Source organism: Lissotriton helveticus, chromosome 5_1, assembly GCF_964261635.1.
Source record: "Lissotriton helveticus chromosome 5_1, aLisHel1.1, whole genome shotgun sequence".
Lineage (NCBI taxonomy): Eukaryota > Metazoa > Chordata > Amphibia > Caudata > Salamandridae > Lissotriton > Lissotriton helveticus.
In genome coordinates, this window is record NC_136065.1 from 1959293373 (window position 1) to 1959317583 (window position 24211).

At 46.3% G+C, this 24211-nt stretch overlaps 1 protein-coding gene across 9 annotated transcripts in view; it reads right to left on the reverse strand.

Annotated features, from left to right (window-relative positions):
- Nucleotides 1-24211, reverse strand: part of FBXO47 (F-box protein 47) — a 1641665-nt gene that overhangs the window by 93169 nt on the left and 1524285 nt on the right. For 8 of the 9 annotated variants that reach the window (XM_078645631.1, XM_078645626.1, XM_078645627.1 and 5 more), the window contains one exon: nucleotides 17483-17598. The exons of the other annotated variant lie outside the window; for it this stretch is intronic. In XM_078645631.1, coding sequence (XP_078501757.1) covers nucleotides 17483-17598 — 116 coding nt within the window. The remainder of the gene's footprint in view (nucleotides 1-17482; nucleotides 17599-24211) is intronic. 9 annotated transcript variants of the gene reach the window in all.

The following is a 24211-nucleotide window of genomic DNA, read 5'->3' on the forward strand; positions in this document are numbered from 1 at the left end:
TTCATGATCCCTAAAAAAGTCTTCTAAAGATGCCGCTGCCACATCCCCTTCCTCTGTATATAATTGCTGATAAAAATTCTGAAATACCTTCAAAACTTCAACTGGAGAGTCCTGAATCTGATCCAGATCTTTAAACCTGCAGATCCTATTCGCGACTCCCTTCTATTGTATAGGTTTGACCAAAAGTCTCCCCGTGTTTTCCTGAATTCATATATATCCACCCGGCACTGTACATATTAATTAGCAAGTTCTTTCCCAAAATATTGGTATATTCTGGCTTTCATTACCCTGATACGCTGCAGACACTGATCAATATTTTTAGCCTCCCTTATTTCCCTCATGAGTTCTGCCACAGCCGTTCTGAGCTGTTCCACCCACCCTCAGATTTTTTCCTATACCAACCTCTGCTGATACAGAGAGAAGCTGAGGGTCTCGCCCCGCACGGCCGCTTGACAGCATCCCATACTGCAATTTCTGAAGCAGTACCTCTATTTATATAAAATAATTCTGTTATTTATTTGGCCATGTGCATGCAATATGCCTGGTCTAATAGTAGCTTCCTATCATGTCGTCTGGGATCGGGGAGAGCCACTTACAGGAAATTCAACGACTAACGGATTGTGGTCAGACATTATCCTAGGGTGAAGCTCAATACTGACCTTCTCGACGGTTTGGTTTGAAATAAAAAAAATTGTCCAAATGGACACATTTATTATGGGGAGCCGAAATAAAGGTGCACCTTGGATCTCCCAGCCTATGCCTATGCCAAACATCAGCCAATCCATGTTCTCTAATGAGTCTCTGTAGTGCCTTAAAGGTCCTACCCTTTCTACCCCGATACAGAATACAAAATATCAAAATTGCTGTCAAGATGGATATTAAAATCACCACAAAGGACAAACGAGATGGCTATAAGGCCAATTCTATACTTAAAAAGTTCAGCACTTCTGGATCGTCCAAATTCGGTCCATACAGGGAACAAATTGAAAACAGGGTACCATTAATTCCTGCTTCCAGAATCGTCCACCGTCCTAGTTTATCCTCATTGACTGGATTGCATGTTATCACACTGCGCTTTGCTAGAATAGCTACACCCCAAGTAGTAGCGCCTTGACGAGTACTATCCAATAAGTCGAGACCCAGATCCTTCAACAAACCACGATTGTTCCAGGGTATATGGGTTTCTTGCAGACACAGCACATCTATCTGCATATGTCGGATGAGTTTAGCCAGCAAACCTTTTGTTTCCTATCATAGAAACCACAGATGTTTAAGGTGCAGATTCAGATTTTGCCCTTTCCATCCATCATCGTTATGAGTTACAAGCACTTTAACGAAATTCACTGAGTGATACAAAAAATTCAGGTAAGCTATCCGAAAGACACTGTTGAATGTGTTCATTTTAACATAGTAATGACTGCCATGACAATGCATTTAACATGACAATAGTAACCCCCTACTCCCCACCCTCCTCCCTACTCCCCACCCTCCCCCTGTGCCCCAACCCCCAATCTCCACCCCTCCAACCTGGAACCCCGCACTCCCCCCTCTACCGCCCACCACATGAGTCAGCAGGACCAACGGTCCCTGGTGATGAAGAGCTGAGCCACCACCCCTTCCACAAAGCTAGCCCCCTTTTCCGGTGAAGTACCCTACATACTATAACCTCACAGGACTAGAGCGAAAGTGGCCATTACAGGAAAACAAGAGCAAATAAAAAAGCTGAGAAAGGAACTAAAGAGAAGGAAATGCCGGCACAGGGATCAGGAGGCCATAAGTAGACAATCCTACTCAGCCCACACAAGAAAACCGAGAAACCTTCAGTTCCCATATCTTTTCCATCACCTACAATGATAACATAAATTCTTTTGCCTGAACCTCAGACTGAAAAAAGTGTGTTTGTCCCTGAGACACCACCTTTAATTTGGCCGGATTGAGTAGAAAAACCTGAGCCCCCTTTGCCATAGGGATTAATTGGTGCAACAGCCACCTTTTCTTGACAGTCGCCTGACAGAAGTCAGGCCTCACAAAGAAATCACAACCCTTGCCCACCCTTTTCCGATCAGGTCTAGCCAAATCATATAGGGCCTCTTGGGCCAAGAAATTATTGAGGTAAATGAGAATTGTCGGTTTGTCCCACTTTTCTGCGTTGATTAAAAGGGAATCGATGGGCCCTCTGCAATTCCATTTTCCAATCCCAATGCTTAAGTTCTGGGAATGCTTCCTCAAAAAGTTCGATGACAAACTGCCGGATGTCCGTACCTTCCTTACCCTCGGGATGATATGTTATGTTATGTTACAATGATTTATAACGTGTGCGGCTACTCATGTGTGTCCTAGCGCGAAAAGCCAGTGTAAAAAACAATAAGTAACTGAGAGGGATTACCGATTAAATAAACAGCAGTGTTTTTAGTCTTTTCTTGAACAGGCAGGGGTCATGAGTGCTGCGCAGTTCGAGGGGGAGCGAATTCCAGGCTTCGGCTGCTTTGAAGGATAGAGAACTACCTCCAATTCTTACCAGCCGAAACCGAGGAATAGACACTAGGCACTGTGAAGCGGAGCGCAGGTGCCTTCACGGGGTATAAAAACTAAACCGTTTCCTCATATTGAAGGGCCCTGCTCCATAAAGGGCTGAGTGGGCCATCGTGAGAGCCTTAAATTTAACTCTTTGAACCACTGAGAGCCAGTGCAGATCAAGCAAATGATGTTTTACGCTAGACCTGCCCGGAATGCCTATCAGAGCTCTGGCCGCAGCGTTCTGTATTACTTGGGAGTTTCTTGAGCTGGTATTGGCATAGTCAAGGCAGCTGAGGATCAGAGCACGCGTGACCATCTCCTTGGCAGTCCTAGGTAAAAGAGGAAGAAACTTCCTAAGGGACTTCAGTGTGCCAAAGCATTGACCGGCCAGTTTCTTTACTTGCATAGAGAACCTGAGATTTTCCTCGAACCAGACACCCAAGTTCTTAACTGCCTGTCACGTAGAACTGGCAAGGGGGTATTCTGGTGGCCTTAAGGCTTTCCTGAACTGTGGGGGAAAGGATCCGTACAAGAGGATTTCGGACTTGTCCTCATTGCACTTTACCTGTGCACCTCCAAGCCATTTAAATACGGCTATTAGCCAGTTTTTTGCTCTTGTTGGAGAAGTATCTGAGTCGTTCCATGTGAAGAGAAGCTGGCTATCATCTGCGTAAGTGATGATCTTAGCTCCCAGCTCCTCAGCCAGATATACCAAAGGGGTGACATATAAGTTAAAAATGAGGGGACTCAGGGTAGAACCCTGAGGTACTCCGGTAGTCACCTTTTATGCGGTCGATAAAAAAGGAGGTAACCACACTTGTCGTGATCTGTCTTCCAAGAATGATTTGATCCAGTCCCACACGAGGCCGACAACACCAATGTTTGCCAGGCCCGCTAATAGCAGACTGTGGCACCGTATAGAATGCGGCAGAGAGGTACAATAAAATCAGAGCCGCTCTCCCGCCCCCATCTAAGCACTCTCTGATAGCTTCAGATATTTGCACAAGCGCCGTCTCTGTGCTACAGGTAGCTCTAAACCCTGACTGAGCAGGATGTAAAGCTCCAGAGGTTTCTACAAAATTGGCCAACTGCTTAAAGACTGCCTTTTCACATACCTTAGCTACAGCTAGAAGGAGGGAAATGGGGCGATGGTTGTTCGGTTTGGCCGGGTCGAGGGAAGGCTTTTTAAGCAGGGAGAGAAGTTTGACTTGCTTCCATTCGGGCGGAACCATGGCAGATTGGATGGACAGATGGATGAGGGCATTGACTTTTCGATTAACAGCATCTGCCACAGCAGCCAGTAGCCAGGCCTGGCAAGGGTCAGTTGGAGAGTCCGATTTCAATGATTTCAAAATAGTCAGTGTATCTCGGTGAGCAACAGCAGAGAATTCAGACAAGGAGAAGGAGGAACTAGAGACATCGTGGCTAGGACTGACCATATTCTGCAAGATAAGCAGTTCCTGGTCAGAGTTAGAAACATCAAAACTGTGTCAGCTGAATTTTAGCCGTCGGAGGTAATGAAATATCCTCTGCCCTTGGGGGTCACAAAACTTTGAACAATGGAGAAAATCTCCTTAGCGTTATTTCGGGACTGGGTGATGCACTCTGCATAATAATGCCTTTTAGCAAGTTTTATGGAAGCATGATATCCTTTCTGAGCCTTTCTAAGTGCTATTTTGGCCAGAGGGCAGTAGGCCACTCTCCAATTCTGTTCTATATTTTTGCAATGTATTTTTTGCTCATTAAGCTCCCTTGACAACCAGGGTTTATGGTTTATGATTCAGTTACTAATAGGCCCCTGCCAAAGCCCACAACCAGATTTTCTGTGGCTTCAACAATAGAGGTATTGATCTGATTCCTCCTTGTTTGTTTAGGTAGTGCATGATTGTTTAGCTGTCCATTTGAATAAGAATCCTGTTTGTTGTCAGAGATGGTAGGAAGGCTTTGAGAGCTAGATGGACTATCCTCCATTTTAGGTAAATGAGTATGAGTTGGAGCTTCATGTTGAAAAGGGTCTACTTGCAGTAGGTTTGGTCTCTTGCACCACCATGTTTGAAATTGCCTTGCAGACATCGACATGTGGAGTTTATCAGTCTAGTTGTTTTCCTTATGAGACCTCTGATCTTCCAGACCCTCCTGGAGATGTCTCATATGTATTGCATTCAGGACAATGGCAATACAGGAAGCCATGGACTCTAATAGGGAGGAGATTTGGTGTGCTATTGGATTGGAATCCTTCAGCTGGGGCGTAACAAAGACCACTGCAGCCGCAGCTGTGTGGGGGAGCCCCCAAGCTCCAGGGGGGGCCCTCAACACAGTACTCTGGCCGAAGAGATCCTGATTGAGTCCAGAGTGGGGCCCTCCACGAACCTTGCAGGGGGCCCAGTTCAAGTTTCGTTAAGCCAGTGGCCTTCAGTACAAGTTGACATTTCTCCCAAATTGATGACATTCTCTTCTCTGAAGGAAACACTCTTCCTTGCACTGTGTCTAGTGCTACTACCAGACTGTAAGCGTGGAGTGGGAGCGGACCGGAATAACAGGCGTGGAGGCCGTATGTAGTGGGCTATCTCGTAGCCGGTTTTATTAGAGTACAGTGTTCAAAGGATGAGGTACAAGAGAGAAGAGGGTTCTGGATTGCGGCTGTTCCGGCTCTCTGGTGATGGTTCCTCGCGTGGGGATGGTCACAGGTCGTAAGCTGGGTTGGCTGGTCTGCAGAGGCAATGTTCGGTTCAGTCGCGGGACGGTGGCTCCTCGGAGGTGTGTGAAAGGAGAGAGAAAAAGTGGCCGTTAGTTCTTCCGGTCAGAACTACTATTATGACCTTTACCTTCACCGGGCGTGTGGGGAAGAAAGCGAACGTGAGGCAGGGTGGGGAGAGGTACGAGACGGAAAGAGGCAGCACGGGTAAGGAGGAGGGTGACTCTGTGCCAGTAGGTGAGGGGTATTATACACAATCGTGATAGTGACACACACGGATATATACACTACTTTACAGTGCGAGGTGTAAGGTGAGGGAGGAGCTACTATACAGTCACTATATTTACAGGCGGTACTATTTATACAAAGGGGGAACAGGTACTCACTTGGCCCGCCGCAACTCTGTCCTCGAGTTGCGGCCGCTCTCCAGCTTCCTCCTCTGGCCTCCACCAGTCCTCCGTCCAGACGTCGTCTCCTGCTTCTGGTTCCTCGCTCTGCTCCCGGGGTTCGTCGCACGCCGTCTCCTGCCACGAGTCTTCCTGCTTGAACGCCTTGTTGTCCGCTGTTCCGGCTTTTCTGTGGTCCGCCTCTGGACAGGGGGTGGGACTTCCGGGGTTACGGGGAAGCACTCCCGGTCTCTCCCTCGTCGGGACTGGTTCCTGTAGGGAAGAAGAAAGGGGTGGAGTCCTGGTTGTTATGGACGCCCGTGTACCGGAGGACTGCCGCCAGGACCTGGTGGGGAGTCGTGGCATCGGTGAGGTAGGGATCGCGGTCCCATCACATCCCCTTCCCCTAGCTGTCTTTCTTGATCGGGTAGGAGGGCATGGGTATCGAGACAGATAATCTGCGTTCCCTTGATCCGCGCCTTTCCGATGTAAGGTCCTGAACCTGAAGGGCTGTAGGGACAGGAACCAACGAAGAACCCGTTCGTTGTGTCCTTTGTTACGGGCCATCCATTCCAACGGGGCATGGTCTGTGTAAAGGAGAAAATCTCGTCCTTCGAGATAGTAGCGGAGGCTCTCTACTGCCCATTTGATGGCTAGTGCCTCTTTTTCTACTACGGCGTAGTGTTTCTCCCGGGGAAATAGTTTTCGGCTTAGAAAGAGAATGGGCCGCTCGTCTCCGTTGTGGTCCTTCTGCGATAGGACAGCCCCTAGACCCTGTTCTGAGGCGTCGGTTTGGAGTATAAAGGGCTGGGAATAGTCGGGGCTGATGAGTACGGGACTAGACATCAAGGTGTGTTTAAGGTTCTCGAAGGCCTGTAGCAAGGAGGGATGAGGCTGTCTTAAAGCCTCTTCTGTCTTTGTGGACTTCTTTAGGAGGTCTGTTAGGGGGGCTGCGACCTGTGAGAAGTTAGGGATGAACCTTCTATAATACCCTAAAAGGCCTAAGAAAGCGCGCAGTTCTTTCCGGGTTTGGGGAAAGGGAATGGAGTGGATGGCGGTGATCTTGTTATTTTGAGGGCGAATCAGTCCTTCCCCCAACAGATATCCCAAGTACTTCACTGTCTGAGCGGCCAAGGTGGTTTTTGAGGGGTTGATGGTGAACCCATAGGAACCCAGGGAGGAGATGACGTTGTTTAAGTGGCATAAGTGTTGGTCCCAGTCATCACTGTAGATGATTATGTCATCCAAATACGCCCCTGCATATAGGGAATGAGGGCGTAGCACCAGGTTCATGGCTCTCTGGAAAGTGGCAGGGGCCCCATGAAGCCCGAAGGGCATCACGGTGAACTGGTACAGTCCTTCGGGGGTGGAGAAGGCCGTCTTCTTTTTGTCTTCTGGTCTTAAGGGGATCTGCCAATAGCCTTTGCAAAGGTCGAGCGTGCTGATATATTTAGCCTTTCCTATGCGTTCAATCATTTCATCAACACGTGGTAAAGGGTAAGTATCAAAGGATGAGATCTTATTAATTGCCCGAAAATCGATGCAAAATCTGACCGATCCGTCGGGCTTTGGTACCAGTACAATTGGCGAATTCCAATTGCTAATGGAGGGTTCGATGATCCCCATATGGAGCATCTGCGCTATCTCCTCCTTTACAATGGGTCTTCGGGCCTCAGGGAGCCGATAGGGTCGCTGGCGTACTGTTTTTCCCGGTTCAGTTAGAATGACATGCTCGATAACAGACGTGAGGCCAGGGTAGGAAGAGAACACCTGCTGCAGTGGCTGCAAGGTGGTGCGGAGTTCCTGTTTCTGTCCGTCTCTTAGATCTGCGTCCATACAGACCTCATAGGGGAGCTCCTTGTCTGGGATTCTGTTAGCGAGAACAGGACGGGGTCCCACCCATTCCTTCAGTAGGTTCACGTGGAATATCTGAGTAACTCGTCGGATAGGGTCAAGTTCTATTTCATAGGTCAGTGGTGTCACCTGCCTCATGACTGGGAAGGGCCCTTGCCATTGGCCCAGCAACTTGTGGTCCGAGGAGGGCATTAGGAGGAGTACTAGATTGCCAGGTAGAAAGGACCGGGGTTTCGTTCCTTTATCGTATTGCTGTTTTTGCTTTGCTTGGGCTGTCACCAGGTTCTGTCGCACAATGTCTCGTATCTGTCCCAGATGGGTTCTAAGGTTTTCTACGTACTCGGGGAGGGGTCTGGTGCGGTCGGGTTCGGCCTCCCAGGCCTCTTTGGCCATATCTAGCAGGGTCCGAGGGGGTCTGCCATACAGAAGCTCGTAGGGTGAAAAACCTGTGCTACTCTGGACCTTGCAGCGGATGGCAAAGAGAGCCAAGGGTAGCATCTCCTCCCACCTCTTGCTCTCCAGTGCTAGGAGTTTCTTTAAGGTGGTTTTTAGAGTGGCGTTATAACGCTCCACCAGCCCGTCGGTTTGGGGATGATAGGCGGAAGTCCTTATTTGTTTAACGCCTAATTGGGAGCATACCTGCTTCATGAGTGCCGATACAAAGGGTGTCCCTTGATCTGTGAGTATTTCCCTAGGGAAGCCTACCCTGGAAAAGATGGAAATCAATGCCTTAGCTATGTTCTGGCTAGTGGGTTGTCTGAGGGGTACAGCTTCCGGGAACCGGGTTGCGTAGTCCACCAGGACTAGAGCATACCGACACCCGCTTCTGGATGGTAGCATGGGACCTATTATATCCATCCCTACCCTACTGAAGGGAATGTCTAGCAGAGGTAAGGGCTGAAGAGGAACTCTGGGGGGCCGATATCTGCTATTTTTCTGGCAAACGGGGCAGGCGCGGCAGTACAGTTTTACTTGTTGGTGGATGCCGGGCCAATAGAACTTCTCAAGGATCGCCTGTCCGGTCTTCTCATCGCTGAAGTGGCCCCCGAGAAGGTGACTGTGGGCGAGAAACAATACCTTATCGGGGAAGGGTCCAGGTACTATTAACTGAGGCGTTTGTTGGGGTCCCCCTTTTCTATATAAAAGGCCGTTCTTCTTATAGAAGTATGGACCTACGTGCAACGGGTCTTCATTGTCCAGGGCCCGTCCCCATGCTTCCTGCAAGACGGGGTCTTCCTGTTGTGCAGCGCGGAATTCCCTGTCGGTTTCCCAGGGATGGTCCTCCACCCTAACAGGCAAGGCCATAGAAAAGTTCCTTTTCTCCTTTTTCTTTTGTGTTTTGGTTTTCTGTAGTCTGGCAGTTGTGGGATCTGAGGGAGGAGGGCCGTTGGAAAAAGGGGCTTCTGACCACCATGTTTCTAAGCTGGCGGTGGTGTCGTGTAGGAGGCGAGGAAGTCCGGGATAATCGCTGCCCAATATTACTTGCTCGGGCAGAGAAGGTACCAGACCTACAGTCAGCGTGCTTCCGTGGTCCAGGGGGTGTTGAACTCTGATCCTGGCGGTAGGATACACCTTCGTATCTCCGTGCACACACTGGATGGCTACGGTAACGGTCATAGGTCCCACAGGGTGAGGTAGCTCCTGGGGTCGGAGCACGCTCTGTCTACAACCTGTGTCGGCAAGGGCCAATACCGGGTGTCCATCTATCCGCACTGAGCGGTGGAAAACAGGAGGGGTGGAATCCGCAGAGAGGCACACATAGTTCCGGGCGAGTCCTACCTCCATCGGTTCTTCTTTCTGGGGACATACACGGGCGATGTGTCCATAACCCCCACAATTGTAGCATTGAGGACCGGGTGGAGGTGGTCGGGGCATCACCGGGTAAGGAAAAAGAGGGGAAGGATCGGGTTTCCTGGCCAAGAAAGGTCTCGGGGCTCGGCTGTGTCCATGCGCTTGGGGTCTATGGCTGTGTTCTTCTTTGGGTTTCTGATAGTCCTGGGCCCGACTGTAAGCGCTGGCGATCTCTATCGCATTGTCCAGTGTCAGACGGGCATGCTGACGAACCCATTTGTGAGTGGCAGGATGGAGAGAGGCTAGGAACTGCTCCAGATATATTTTGGAGAGAATTTCTTCTTTGGTGGCCCTGGAGGATTTCAGCCATCGATCAGCCAGGTCTTTGATCCTGAAAGAGAGAGCTCGTGGAGTCTCTTGTGGTCCCTCTTTGGCTTGGCGTAGACGTACCCGATAGGTTTCATCGTCGATACCTAGTCTTTCAAGGATACAGGTCTTGATGTCCTCATATGTGGTCTGTCCCTGTAGGTTGGCCTGTTGGTAGGCTGCTTGCAACTCGCCAGTCAGTAGGGGACCAAGATAATGACCCCAACGGTCAGGGGGCCAGGCAGCGGCTTGGGCCAGCCTTTCAAAATTAGTGGAAAAAAAGTCCGGGTCTTCTCCCGGTACGTACTTTTGAAGAACCACCGAGGGAAGAGTGGTGGTGGGTCTTTGCTGTCCCAGGACATCGGTGAGTTTGCCCAAGGCTTGATCTTGGGCCGTGCCCTGGCCCTTCAGGACGTCGTGTAACTGTCCTCTGTCCTCCTCGGCCGTTTTTAGGAACTGCTCCATCATCTTACCCAGTTGTTCCTGGGAGTCCGCTAACTTTTTCACCGCGGCCTCCATGCTTCCGGGGATCCCACTTCTGACACCACCTGTAAGCGTGGAGTGGGAGCGGACCGGAATAACAGGCGTGGAGGCCGTATGTAGTGGGCTATCTCGTAGCCGGTTTTATTAGAGTACAGTGTTCAAAGGATGAGGTACAAGAGAGAAGAGGGTTCTGGATTGCGGCTGTTCCGGCTCTGTGGTGATGGTTCCTCACGTGGGATGGTCACAGGTCGTAAGCTGGGTTGGCTGGTCTGCAGAATCAATGTTCGGTTCAGTCGCGGGACGGTGGCTCCTCGGAGGTGTGTGAAAGGAGAGAGAAAAAGTGGCCGTTAGTTCTTCCGGTCAGAACTACTATTATGACCTTTACCTTCACCGGGCGTGTGGGGAAGAAAGCGAACGTGAGGCAGGGTGGGGAGAGGTACGAGACGGAAAGAGGCAGCACGGGTAAGGAGGAGGGTGACTCTGTGCCAGTAGGTGAGGGGTATTATACACAATCGTGATAGTGACACACACGGATATATACACTACTTTACAGTGCGAGGTGTAAGGTGAGGGAGGAGCTACTATACAGTCACTATATTTACAGGCGGTACTATTTATACAAAGGGGGAACAGGTACTCACTTGGCCCGCCGCAACTCTGTCCTCGAGTTGCAGCCGCTCTCCAGCTTCCTCCTCTGGCCTCCACCAGTCCTCCGTCCAGACGTCGTCTCCTGCTTCTGGTTCCTCGCTCTGCTCCCGGGGTTCGTCGCACGCCGTCTCCTGCCACGAGTCTTCCTGCTTGAACGCCTTGTTGTCCGCTGTTCCGGCTTTTCTGTGGTCCGCCTCTGGACAGGGGGAGGGACTTCCGGGGTTACGGGGAAGCACTTCCGGTCTCTCCCTCGTCGGGACTGGTTCCTGTAGGGAAGAAGAAAGGGGTGGAGTCCTGGTTGTTATGGACGCCCGTGTACCGGAGGACTGCCGCCAGGACCTGGAGGGGAGTCGTGGCATCGGCGAGGTAGGGATCGCGGTCTCATCACACAGACAAAATCTAATATGAAACACGTGGATGTGTTTAAAGGTTTCTTTGCAGATCTAGACTGAGTAACAGGGACTTTTTTTTGGCCTCATTCACCTCAGACCACCGTAACCAAACCAAACGCCTGTACCTAACGTGTCTTGGCAGCAGGCATGGGATTTGGCCCCCATACGGGTGCACATGCGCACTGTAAGGGTACTGTCCCAAACTGGTCACTCTCAGTTATGGTCCGGTATACACAGCGACTGCTAGAAATGGCAGTGAGGGAGCGAGAGGGGCCCAACGCAGTCCAGAGAGGTATAATCATTGGCCAAATTATTTTTAAAAAAATCAGGGCTCTCATCAGTTTTCACTTGCCTCTACGTTCAGCCATCTAAATAGAAAGTTCAAAAGGGCTTTTTTCCTCTTAGACTGGGTCCCTCTCAAATGTAGCTTAGACGTCGAGATACCCGAGGCCAGTCAGTCAGAGTGTAGGGGAAATGCACATTCCACCCATTTTTAGCATATTTCCCTCCTGGCTAAATGTATGGCATAGAAGAGGAAGGCCCTTGCAGGGCCTGTGGCTTCATTGGAGATTCCAAAGATTATCATAGAGAGGCTTAGCTTAACTTGGAAACCAAGAATGACCGAGATGGTTTCGCCAACTATAACCCAAAAGTCAAGGATAGCCCGATATTCCTGGAACATGTGTATGTCCGATGCTCTCTCCTGGCCACATTTCTTGCATCTAACAGGAGGTCCTTCCGTCATCCTTGATAGCCTTTGGGAGGTTAGATAAGCCCTTTGGATAGATAATTCCTCCTGAACCATGCCGGCTTAACTGTGGGGAACAGAATGCCCAGTGATGTTTGCCATAGTTGTCCCCAGGGTTCTCCTGGCAAGCAAGCACCCCACAGTTCCTCTGCAAGTTTGAAGTCCCCGTCTTTTGCCTCCTCAATATTCCAGTACCATACAGATACCTCTTTTTTCCCCTTGGTTTTTCCACCAGGTGTTCCTCTAAAAGGTTTCCTGTACCTATAGGAAATTTAAGGTTTTGAGCCCAACTGAAGTTGGATATATTTAAATTTAGAGATGCCCCCTTTCAAGATTGTGTGGAGCGTTTGCCAGAATAAAAGTGTGCTCTCTTGAGCTAGATTTTCCGATACTCTAAGTGTGTCCTCCCTAAGTGGCAGTGCTAGCTGGTCTTTAAAACATTCCGGTGTACCAGGGAAGCCCCAGATGGGGCAAGGCTGGAGAAATAACTAAGGCCCGCCAGCCGTCTAATACTTGCCCATATTCTGGCCATTGCCTGTAGCACCTTTAGCCTTATCTCTTTGAAGAACTTAGGCTCTCCATACTTAAACATAACCCTCCTAGACCAAGTAGTACCCTTTAATTTGATGAGAACATAGCCCCTACCTCAGCACAGTCTGGTATTTTTAAAAGCATTCTAGAGGCGAACAGTTGGTCAGCCCAGGCATAGTACTGCATGTCCGGGAGGCATAGTCCTTACTTCTACCTCCTACGCCTCAACTTCTTCCAGGCAATTCTGGTTCCTTTATAGGCCCATATGAAGGAATTAATATCCTGCTGAAGTTTATCTATAGACGGCTCGCCAAAATGCAATGGGATAGCATTGAAGAAGAAGGTGATTTTAGGAAGCACTATCATCTTGACCAGGTTTACCCTCCCAAAGATTGACAGCGGGAGGTGGGCCCATCTCTTCATAAGCTGCGAGCACTCTCTTGTTGGATTGGACAGGTTAGCCTCTGAGATTTTGTCAATGTCTTACCCCTAGGTATCTCATCTCATCTCTCTTTTAGTCTGATATTGGCACTCCCTCAAGTTCCATGACATAACCTCGGTTTTCCTAGTATTGATCTCATACACTGATATCCTACCGAAAACGTTGTTGTTCTTTATTACAGCAGGTAGGGCAGTGGAGAGCAGAGGAAAAAAACAGTACATCGTTGGCGTAAAGGGCCACTTTGCTCTCCCATCCCTCGTACCTGAATAGTAGGATGCTCACCTCATCCCTCAGCTTCTGAGCAAATGGCTCGATATACAAACCAAAAAGGGGGGGCGATAAGGGCAGCCCTGTTTAGTACCCCTAGTGATTATAAAGGGGCTAGTTAGATTACTGTTGACCAACAATTTTGCAGATGGGTCTTGATATATCAACTGGATGGTTCTGCGGAAATTTTTGCCAAAGTTATTTCTCCAAAACTGCCGACAGATACACCCAGTTGACCCTATCGAAGGCCTTGGTAGCGTCTACGGTCATGGCTGCAAGGGGGGTGCAAGTACGTTGTGGCTAGGTCTATTGTGTCTATGAGGTCATATGTGAATTCATATACATTTCTGCCCTTCTGGCCGAGGTGCAACATATCTCCTGCTACCATTCCTAACCTGTCAGCTAAGACCTTTTTTTTCAGTTTAATAAGGTTTTTATTTTGTTTAAGAAAAATAGTACAGTATAATATAACAGCATGACATAGAACAGAACCAATATGTGATAATCATAAAAGATAAGTGGAGATGAAAAAAGGTTCAGAGAAAATATGAAAGGGAAGAAAATAGTAGAGAGAAAGAAAGAGAAGAAAAGAAGAGAGAAAAGGAAGAAGAGAGAGAAAAAGGAGGGAAAGGTTAGGGAGGGGGATAAGAGGATAAGAAAGTAGAGAAAGGTAGCCAGGTAAGGTCAGATTTAATTTTTAAGGTGACAGAAGAAGAAGAAGCAATTGCAATTCTGTGCTCATCACATACAAAATTCCACCATGTATGCACAGACAATTTAGAGTTATCCTTCCAACAAGACAAAATTACTTTGAAAGCAGTTGCAATGAGAAGATCAAACAATTTAGCGTTATAAGAATGTAAGTCCAAAACATCAGATAGGGAACCTAAAAAAATATGCAACGATGAAAATGGTTCAGAGAAATGAAAAATACGCATGCAATATTTCCAAACTGCGTTCCAAAAAGTGAGAACTGATGGGCAATCAAATAAGAGGTGAGTAAGTGTGCCTGGGTGAGAGGAACAGGACCAACAAAGGGGTGAGGAGGAAGGGGAGAATTTTGTTATGCTTACGGGGGTAATTAGAGCTCTATGGTAAAGAAAAAAAAGTGACTGAGTAATACGGGCTGAAATCGAAGTTCTAAACAGTTTAGACCATAAGCGATCCCAAACATCAACAGATAACGAGAAAGATAAATCAGTTTCCCCAAACAGTTTCAGTAACAGTTTTAGGCCTAAGGCCAACATTCTCTAATAACAGTTTATAAATTAGAGCAGCTTTGGGTATGTGTTGAGTAAACATAGTATATAATGGAGTGGAAGGAGTAAGGGAAGGAAGGAAATCAAAAGTAGGAAGGGTAGATAGGTGAGATAAAATGGCAGAAGTAATAATGTCAAATTCTTTGCGAAAATGTGCAGGTAAATCAAACATAGTTTGCATTACATCAAATGAAATAATGGATGAATCAGAAAAAAATTGGTACACAAACATAATATCCTTTTCTTTCCAATACTTGAAATAGAAAGATTTACCTTTGTACTTAAGATATTTGTTATACCATACGCTAGAGGAAAGAAAAGTTTGTAGTGGGGACGAGTCTTTCGAGAATAGATTGTGCATCAGAGTATGTGAGTATTTCAGTACAGGGTGTATAGTCAAGAATGAACAATTTGACATGAAAAGGGTTTGTTGGAAAGAAAAATCCTTTAACAAGGACCTTTCGACAGCAATCCATCTGGGTAGGGGGGTATCATTGAAATCGAACGCCAATGAGAAGGCTTGTTTTAGTAAAAAGGCAGAATGGTACGATCGAAAATCAGGAAAGCGGACACCACCTTCAGATTTTGGGCGTATAAGTTTATGTAAGGCAATACGAGGTCTTTTATTATTCCACAAAAATTTGGAGCAGATGGAGTTCAGCCGATTGAAATATAATTTAGGGATTTTCACAGGTAGCATGGATACAGTGTATAAAATATGTGGAGAAATCATCATTTTGATGGTGTCTAAACGACCCCACCAGGAAAGAAAAAGGGGAGACCATAATTGAAGGAGGGATTGAATCTTTTGAGTAAGGGAGGTAAAGGTCAGTTTGAGTGTGTCACGCAAGGTAGAAGAGAACCAAATACCCAGGTATTTGATCTTGGAGGGACACCATGCAAAATCCGTCGATGCAAACATATATTGGTAACAAGATGAGTTGAGGGGTAGGACCTCCGTTTTAGAAAGATTAAGTTTATAACCAGAAACAGAGGAGTATAATCGGACTTCTTCTAAAAATGGAGGAAGGGAAGAAACAGGGTTAGCCATGTAGACCAGGACATCATCGGCATAAGCCGAAATTTTTGTCTCAATCGATGACTGTTTGAACCCTTGAATGTGGGGGTTAGAGCGGATTTTAATGAGGAAGGGTTCAAGGCAAAGAATAAAGAGTAAAGGGGAAAGAGGACAGCCTTGTCTTGTCCCTCTGGATAAGGGGAAGAATTTTGAGAATTGATTATTGACAAAAACACTAGCACGGGGAGCAGAATATAGTAGTTTAACTAAGGAAATGAAGTGGGGGCCAAACCCAAACCATTGTAATGCTTTAAACATGAATTTCCAATTAATTCGGTCAAACGCTTTCTCAGCGTCTAGGGATAGGGCAGCTAGAGGGGCTTTGAATCGTTTACTGTGGGAAATAATATTGGCAAAAACACGGGCATTGTCAGCTGCAAGTCTACCTTTCACAAAACCAACTTGATCGGTTGTGATTAGCAGAGGAATAAGGGATTCAATGCGGGCCGCTAAAATTTTGGCAAAAATTTTACAATCGTAATTAATAAGGGATATGGGTCGATAGTTTTTACACAGGGAATGGTCTTTATCAGGTTTAGGGATTATGATTATTAGGGCGTCCAAAAATGAGCCAGATGCTTTAGCATTTGCAATAAAGGAGTTAAAAAGTTGTAAAAGATGGGGGACAAAAATAGAATGCATGTTGGCGTAAAATTCAATTGGGAGACCATCTGGACCAGGGGCTTTCGCTTTCTTGAGGGAGGTAATTGCTTTGAGAATTTCCTGAGGGGTAATTTCAGACTCCAGTTGATGAAATTCAGTAGGGAGGGATGGGGGAGGAGGAAGGTCTTTGAAGAAACAGGAGAGGTCATCATCATCAGGGTGCGTATCATCAGTATACAGTAGTTTATAATAGTTATGGAAGACTTGTACAATATCCTCATCAGAGGAAACCGTTGCATTGGTTACTTCATTGAGGATAGAGCCAATTGATTTTCGCTCAGATTTAATTTTGAGATAGTTTGCTAGCATTTTCCCCGCTTTATTCTGACCCCCATGAAATTTAGATTTAACCTTCAAGAGGGTGTTGCAAGCTTCAACTGTGGCAATTTGATTGAGTTCAGATTTGGCTTTGATAAGTTGGAGGAGAGCGGCAGGATTCTTGGACGAGAAGTAAGAGTGTTCTAGGGTCTTAATGTTGGCAAGTTGGGCGGTGTATTTGTCACGGTTGAGTTTCTTTTTCCTAGATACATAAGAGATTGTAAATCCTCGTAAAGCCGCTTTAAAAGCATCCAAATTATTTGAGACTGACGTGTCTTGTGGTAAATTGAGGGGGAAGTATTCAGAGATGAAATCTTTAACTGTAGACATAAATACAGAATCGGAGAGAAGAAAAGTGTTAAATTTCCAACGATTGAAAGAGGAGGAGGTTTGGGCCAGGTCAAGAGTGGCATAAACAGGTGCATGATCCGAAAGAAAAATAGAACCAATTTCAGATTTCTGAATCGCAGGGAGAAGGGATTTGCTGAGTAGAATATAATCAATTCTGGACCTGGTGTGGTGAACATTAGAGTAGAATGTATATTCAAGCGATTTTGGATTACATGTTTTCCACACAACGAAGAGGGGGCGTGAGGCAATGGCTGATTGGAAGGATTTATGTGTCTTATCAGGTTGGAATTTGGAGGAGGATAGTCTATCTGAAAAGGGGTCTAACCATTGGTTAAGGTCGCCAGCTAAGACAATGTTAGGGCAGTCAATGGAGGAAATGAGGATTTTGACATCAGTCCAAAATTTAGGGTCTGGACGGACAGGACCATAGATATTGAGGAGCACCATAGTTTTGTTTTGTATAGCCACTTTTGACATAACCCAACGACCTTCAACATCCGATTGAGTAGATAGAATTTGAACATCCAAACCTTTACGAAATAATATAGCAACACCTCCTTTTTTATCAATAGCAGGAGAAAATACAACTTGACCCACCCAAGCCCTCTTAAGTTTCAACGATTCAACATCTGTACAATGCGTTTCTTGTAGAAAAGCAATCTGAGCATTTAGTTTGGATAAATGGGACAATACCTTTTGACGTTTAACAGGGTTGCCGAGACCACGAACATTCCACGTTACAAAGTTACACATGATGGAGGGCAAGGGAGGAGGGTAACAACTGGGTCCAATACACTGCAGGTAACGAACTACAAGGAGATACAATGGAGATAGACATGTTAGAAATGAGATCCAAATACGAAATATACAAAAAGGCAATACAAATCGGGTAAATACAGAGAAACAATAGACGAGGAAGCATCACAATCATTAGGAAAAGCGAGAAGGAACAATGAGGAGTACTGGAGTTAGCAATAAAAAAGGAAATAAGTGACACAAAGAAGAGAACGGAACATAAATGAGCAAGGGATAAACATGAATGGCCTGTGAAAAGAAGAAGAAAAAGAAAGGGAAGACAAAGAGGGAAATAGATAAGAAACAGATCAAGGCACAGACGCCAGATCTGAGAAAAAAGAGAATATTTAGATAGTAGGAGCATGGAGACGCCAACGCGGGCACCTACCCCACAGAGCAAGGAAAACGCGGGAATATAGATAGGATATAATCAACAAGAAGAAAAGTCGAGGCAAAAAGTGACAAGAAAGAGACCTGGACAAGGCCACAACAGTCGTCATGACAAAGGAAAAGTGAATGCAGAAAATAGAAAAGAGTTATTTTCATCCATTAGTGTCCATCGTGGAAGTGGAGACGGTTAGTAGATACTCTTGAAGCTTCTGTGGATCATCAAAGGTACGAGAACGACCATTGAGAGTTATTTTGCAGAGACAAGGATGTAGGATTCCATATTGAATGTTTAGTTCCCTCATACGTGGACGCAGATTGAGGAACTCCTTGCGACGTGCATTCGTAGCATTCGATAAGTCCTGGGCTATGAAGATGGTGTGACCCGACCAAATGAGGCGACGTTTTGCTCTTGCAGCTTTAAGAACAGTCATCAATTCAGTGAATTCCAGAAAAAGCAGGATAATACCTCTGGGTTTGGCCGGGTTAGACGTTGGACGTCCCAACCGATGAGCACGCTGTATGTTTAGAGGGATAGATTCTGGTTGGAGTTCCAAAAGTTCGTAGAGGAATTTGCGGATGAAGGACACCATATCACCCTCCCCAAGGGACTCCGGAACACCATAAATACGGAGGTTATTCCGCCTGTTACGATTTTCAAGGTCCTCTGTGTGAAGTTTCAACTGCTGTATCTCCTTTTCAAGAATAGGAATTTTTGTAGAGACATCCTGGACGTCACTGATGCGTTGTTCTAGTTGCAGGACTTTGTTTTCCATGACGACCCATCTGTCTTCTATCTGCTTGAGCTTCTCATTAGTTGCCACCATGAAAGGTTGTAGGCCACGAACCTCTTCTAAAATGGAATCCAGCACGGGGTTCTGAGAGGAGCGAATTGGGGATGGAGGGTCATTCTTAAGGCGTTTCGGTGTGGTACCGGTGACAGACGATCTTGCATGGCCTGCGTTCTGAGACATGATGCCAACAGAGGGGCAAACTAGGAGGACCACAGGGATGGAAGCCACACCGCGATAGTCAAAATGTTGAGACCCTATATGTAGAGGTATAAGAAGTACTGGAAGGAATAGGCCATATAAGAGGTAATATAAAACAATGGAGAAGCAATACCTCAGACCCACAGGAAATGCGTCGAAATGTAGCAAAAATCCATTCAAAACGCAGACAAAAACACCATCCAGGAAGTAAACCTAGATATACAGCAAAGCGTCCATAGTATATGGGGCCCAAGAGGATCACTTGATGTTCCACGGAGGATTGACAGCAGAGGAAAAGAAGCTATTTAGCATTGCGCAGGAAGCACCACAAAATGGCCGCCGCTATGAAGTATAGCATAATTAGATGATATGCAGGAAGCGTAGGAACCAAAAGTCATGTAAACATAGTAGGAGCTTGGTTTGCATTCCTTAGCACATACCTTGTCCATATAAAAGCATTTGATTCAGCAGGAGGACACACGACCTGATGAGGCGATGACGGTGACAGAAAAACGGGACGCGAGCGCGGCGGCACAAAATGGCGGCCGCTCGCGTCCCGCAGTGGCTGAAGAGAATATAGCGGCAAAAGAAGGTGAAAGCGGCAATTACGAAAGCCGCTTCACCTCGCAACACACGGGGACCATGTTCCGCCGTGCGGGGATGCCGTCTGCCGGTCTCCGTAAGCAGGAAAGATACGAGATATGTAGCCAGGAGTCCCGCGTCTTCACGGAGCTCACGGAGGAAGCGCCATCACACGCCGGCGCGTAAGCCACGCCCTCGTCAGCTAAGACCTTGACGAAGATTTTATAATCTGAATTGAGCAGTGATATAGGTCTGTATGACTCATAGCTCGCTGTGTTTTTCCCTTTAATATTAGAGTGATCGTTGCCTCACCCCAAGGACCTGGCAGGTTTTTCCCATCGCTTAGAATCTCGTAGAAGAGCTGGGTCATTACTGGAATTAAGATCTCCCCCAGGTTTTTATAAAGCTCTATTGGCAGACCATCTGGGATTGCCGCCTTACCCCCTTTACTGGCCAGGATAGCTCTCTTAACTTCTTCCTGTGTGATTTCCTGCTCTAAGAGTTGCTGTTGTGTTGTGTCCAAAGGGTTAAGAGTACTCACACTCAACCATTCTTCAACTTCAGATTGATTGACTACCCTGTTTTCAGAATATAGTTTCTGAAAAAGTCATAAAAGGCACCCTCTATCTCCTCATACGTAGATAAAATAGTCTTGCTGTTGCCATCCTCAACTGCTATTATCAGATTACGCATCCTGTCTGATTTTGCTTTACAGGCCAATAACCTACCTGCCCCTTGGCCATATTCAAAATGGGCAAGTTTGCTTGCCTCACATTGCTTCATGACCCTCGTCTGAAGGATAGTGTCAAGTTGTTCCTTTAGTTTATCCAGTTTAACCTCGCTTTTTCTGCTGCTTCCTGTTTCTACTGCACTGCTCACCCCCTCCTCCGTTATCTTCACCTCTGTTTCTATTAGGACAACCTCTTCGCTATACTGCCTATTTCTAAAGCATAACCTGCTAGTGATGCTCCCTCTTAGATATACCTTTAGAGAGTCCCAGACTGTTGGGATCGAGGCTGACCCCACATTGTGGCCTAGGAAGTCCTTTGTCTCTAAACTTAGATGATTCATTTCCACTGCGTCTTGAAGTAGCGTACGATTGAGAGTCCAGACTCTACAGATCCTCCTTGTTTCCATATCTAAATCTAAGTATATCCCTGAATGGTCAGATAGGTGTGGCGTCAAGTATCCAATGTCTTTGACTTATAATAATAATCCACATTTGTAAAGCGCACAATCACCCGTAAGGGTCTCTAGGCGCTGTGGGCCGTCGGGAAGATTAAGCAAGCTATTGCCCAGAGTCACATGGTGCTGGGCTAATCTGCCGCCAGAGCCGGGGATCGAACCGTGATTCCCAGATTCCAGCGTCAGTCACCCTGGCCGCGGCGCCACACCTCTTGCACTGACTTATCCCCTCAAGCTAAAGCTAACCAGGACATAGTCAATCCTGGATTTATTGCCATACTTCCAATTATAGTAAGAAACTCCTAACTGGTGGCCAGATCTGTCTCTCCATACATAACTGAGTCCCATCTGCTTCATCATTGAGTGGAGGTATGCCAGTGATTTAGATGGTATCGTGGCTCTGCTATTTGGCGATTTGTCTACTTTGGTGTCTAATACGATGCTAAAATCACCAGCCATGATTACGGGATCTGTAAAATCTAGCAGGTTTGTAGAGATGGTTTTTAAGGGATCAGGGCCATAATAGCCTACCAGAGAAAATAGAGTGCCCAAAATGATTACTCTGAGAATGACCCACCTGCCGCCGGTATCAACTGATGAGTCTAATAAGCGCGCTCTGGCTTGCTTTTTTATTAATATCGCTACTCCTCTAATATTAGCGCTTTCTTCAGTACAAATCAGATGTACAACCCATTTTAAGTTTTTAAATACCTCAGTTGGTTAGTCATTTGTCAGGTGTGTCTCTTTTAAAATGATACAGCAAACAAATGATGGACGGAATGCTGACAATTCAATCATTTTCCTCCAGTCAAAAGATATGAGTTAAATCCGTCGTTCTTTTGCCCACTACGCCACCCCAGTTTTGACCCAGCCATATGCAAATCAGTCTTACCCTGTGCCTCATGGGAACAGTCCAGACCGAACTGCCAGGCCAGGTCCTCCCTGGACCCGAAACAAGCCGGACCTAGGATGCTTGTTTCCAGTCCAGGGAGTCCCTGGCCTGGCAGTTCGGGCTGGACTGTTCCCATTGGGCGCAGGGTAGAGACCGATTTGCATATGGCTGGGTCCAAACTGAAATGGCATGGTGAGCAAACAAACGATGGATTTAGGCCCAGAGCTTTGTACTGGGGTGAATGTATGACATTGTTCCGCATTCTGTCCATCAATTGTTCTTTTTGCATTTGTCACCCAGAGTGGGATGGGTATGCCCAGATGTGGGTTCCGTGCTCTCCATGCCACTGGAGTCAAGCTATTCTGGCTGATGAGGGCTGAAAGCCCGAAACTGGTCCTAGGATGCTGGTTTCCAGTCCCGGGAGGACCTGGCCTGGCAGTTCGGACTGGACTGTTCCCATTGGGCGCAGGGTCAAGACTGATTTGCATATGGCTGGGTCCAAACTGGAATGGCATGGTGGGCAAAAAAACGATGGATGTAGGCCCAGATCTTTGTATTGGGGTGAATGTATGACATTGTTCTGCATTCTGTCCATCAATTGTTCTTTTTGCTCTTGTAAAATGATGACCTGGGCTGGGCAGTCCCTAATATATTGTAGGATTTTTGCCATCCTTAGTTTGATGCACAAGTATTCACCATCCATTATAGAAACTGGAAAAAACTGAATGTGTACCCTCTTCTCCAATTTTTAAGGAAATGTTACTAATGTGAGGAAGTAAACGAAAATGGATGCGTTTATCCTAGCCATCAATTTTGGCTGATTAGTTTTAATTATTCTTCATACTACATTAAATTCCAAAAAAGAACACATAATCTACTGAACAGACAATCTCATTCTGTGCAATCTCATAAACAATATACATAATGATGCAACAAACATTTATCAAAAAAATCATTTACGATAATGACAAAAAAACCAAGTATAATGACAATAAATCACAGAAAAAACAAACAGACGCGTTTCGAGTCCTGGTTTTTTGTATTGCCGGACTCTCATCAGGGCTGGATGAGTCTTTTCCTACAAGCCAACTGGCCTTCACCAGCGCAATTTAAGGGCTTGTGATGTAAGTTCATGCAGTGCTCGCCACTCTTGAAAAGTGCTCTTGTGGGGCGTAATGGTCTCGAAACGCGTCGGCTACTATATTAAGGCTACTATATTGGCTACTATATTAAGGCTACTATATTAAGCATAGTTTGATCCTTGGACAATAGGAGTCTTTGTAATAATTCATTATTGTACTTCAGGAACATGATGTGTCGTTTAAATGCGTAAATGTGATTTTAAGTCACAACTGTTTGTTTTTTCTGTGATTTATTGTCATTATACTTGTTTTTTCTCGTTAATAGGCCCTACCTTCCCTCCTTCATCCTGTTGGGCCAAACCCCTTCTTTGCATAACCCCTTCTTTGCATAAAGTTATAGAAACTGGAGCATTCTCTCAATAATTGACCTTAGGGCAGATATGAGGCATAAAGGAAAAAGATCACCAAGACCAGACCAAAACATTTATAACTGGCATAACTGAGATAAATAGACTAGACTAACTAAGGTGAATGAGGAAAATTTTGGGGATTTTTTCCCTACATGCTCCCCATCCAGTGCACGCACCCCACACCACTCCCCGTGAACCCCTCCCTGGAGAACCTATTACCCTAGACTTGATGGAAGTCCAGTATGCTACTCTCGGAGGCAACTCGCCTCCCTGTCCCTCTTTCGCGCAATATGACCACAACAAACTCAATGTATTTACGTACCTGCCCTCTTCGTTTATCGTTCCTTATTCATTTTATATTTATATTTATAAGTGTGTGAATCTGCACTATATGTACTAGTGTTTTTAGGGTTTTTATCCCCATCACAAGCACCCCCCACTAAGCTAAAAGAAATTGGAAGTGTTTAGTTTGGAGAATTTTGGCCACAGAAGGAGAGGAGCCGAGCCAAGAAAATTTCTAATTAAGCATCACCTTTCTTTATGCTCTCCAAAAGCTTGCCTGCCTCTTGTTGCAATCTTAAATTAACTTTTGGGGACGCTTGGAACTCGAGTTGGGCAGCAGCCCCTAGCTTTTTAAATTCCTCTAGTTTTCTCCCCAACTCCCATTGCCTATCTAAGGTGGCTTGAGCAAGGTGGGGGCGTATTTCAAAAGAGAAATCTTTTGCCCTCAGATATTACGCTTTCAGGGCCATATTTAAGATTTTTTACTTCAGGGAGTAAGTGTGGAAGTTCAAAAGGATCTTTCGAGGTTTAATTTTGTTCAGATTTCATCTGTAGGGGTCCCTATGCACCCTTTGAATATCTTTCCTCAGCTCGTCTTCAGACACCTCGATCAGTATTGTTTCCTTTATTAGTGTTACAATGAAGGACTTTAGGTCCTCTCCTTCCTTGATGCGAAGGTTACTTCATCTGGAGTTGTTCTCTAATTGCTCCAGCTTGTCTCAAACCTCCTGCTCCTGCCTTTTGAGAGCCAAAATATCAACCTTAGCTGTACGCAGCTCATCTTTTAATTCCCCTACAGAGTTTTCAAGGGTCTC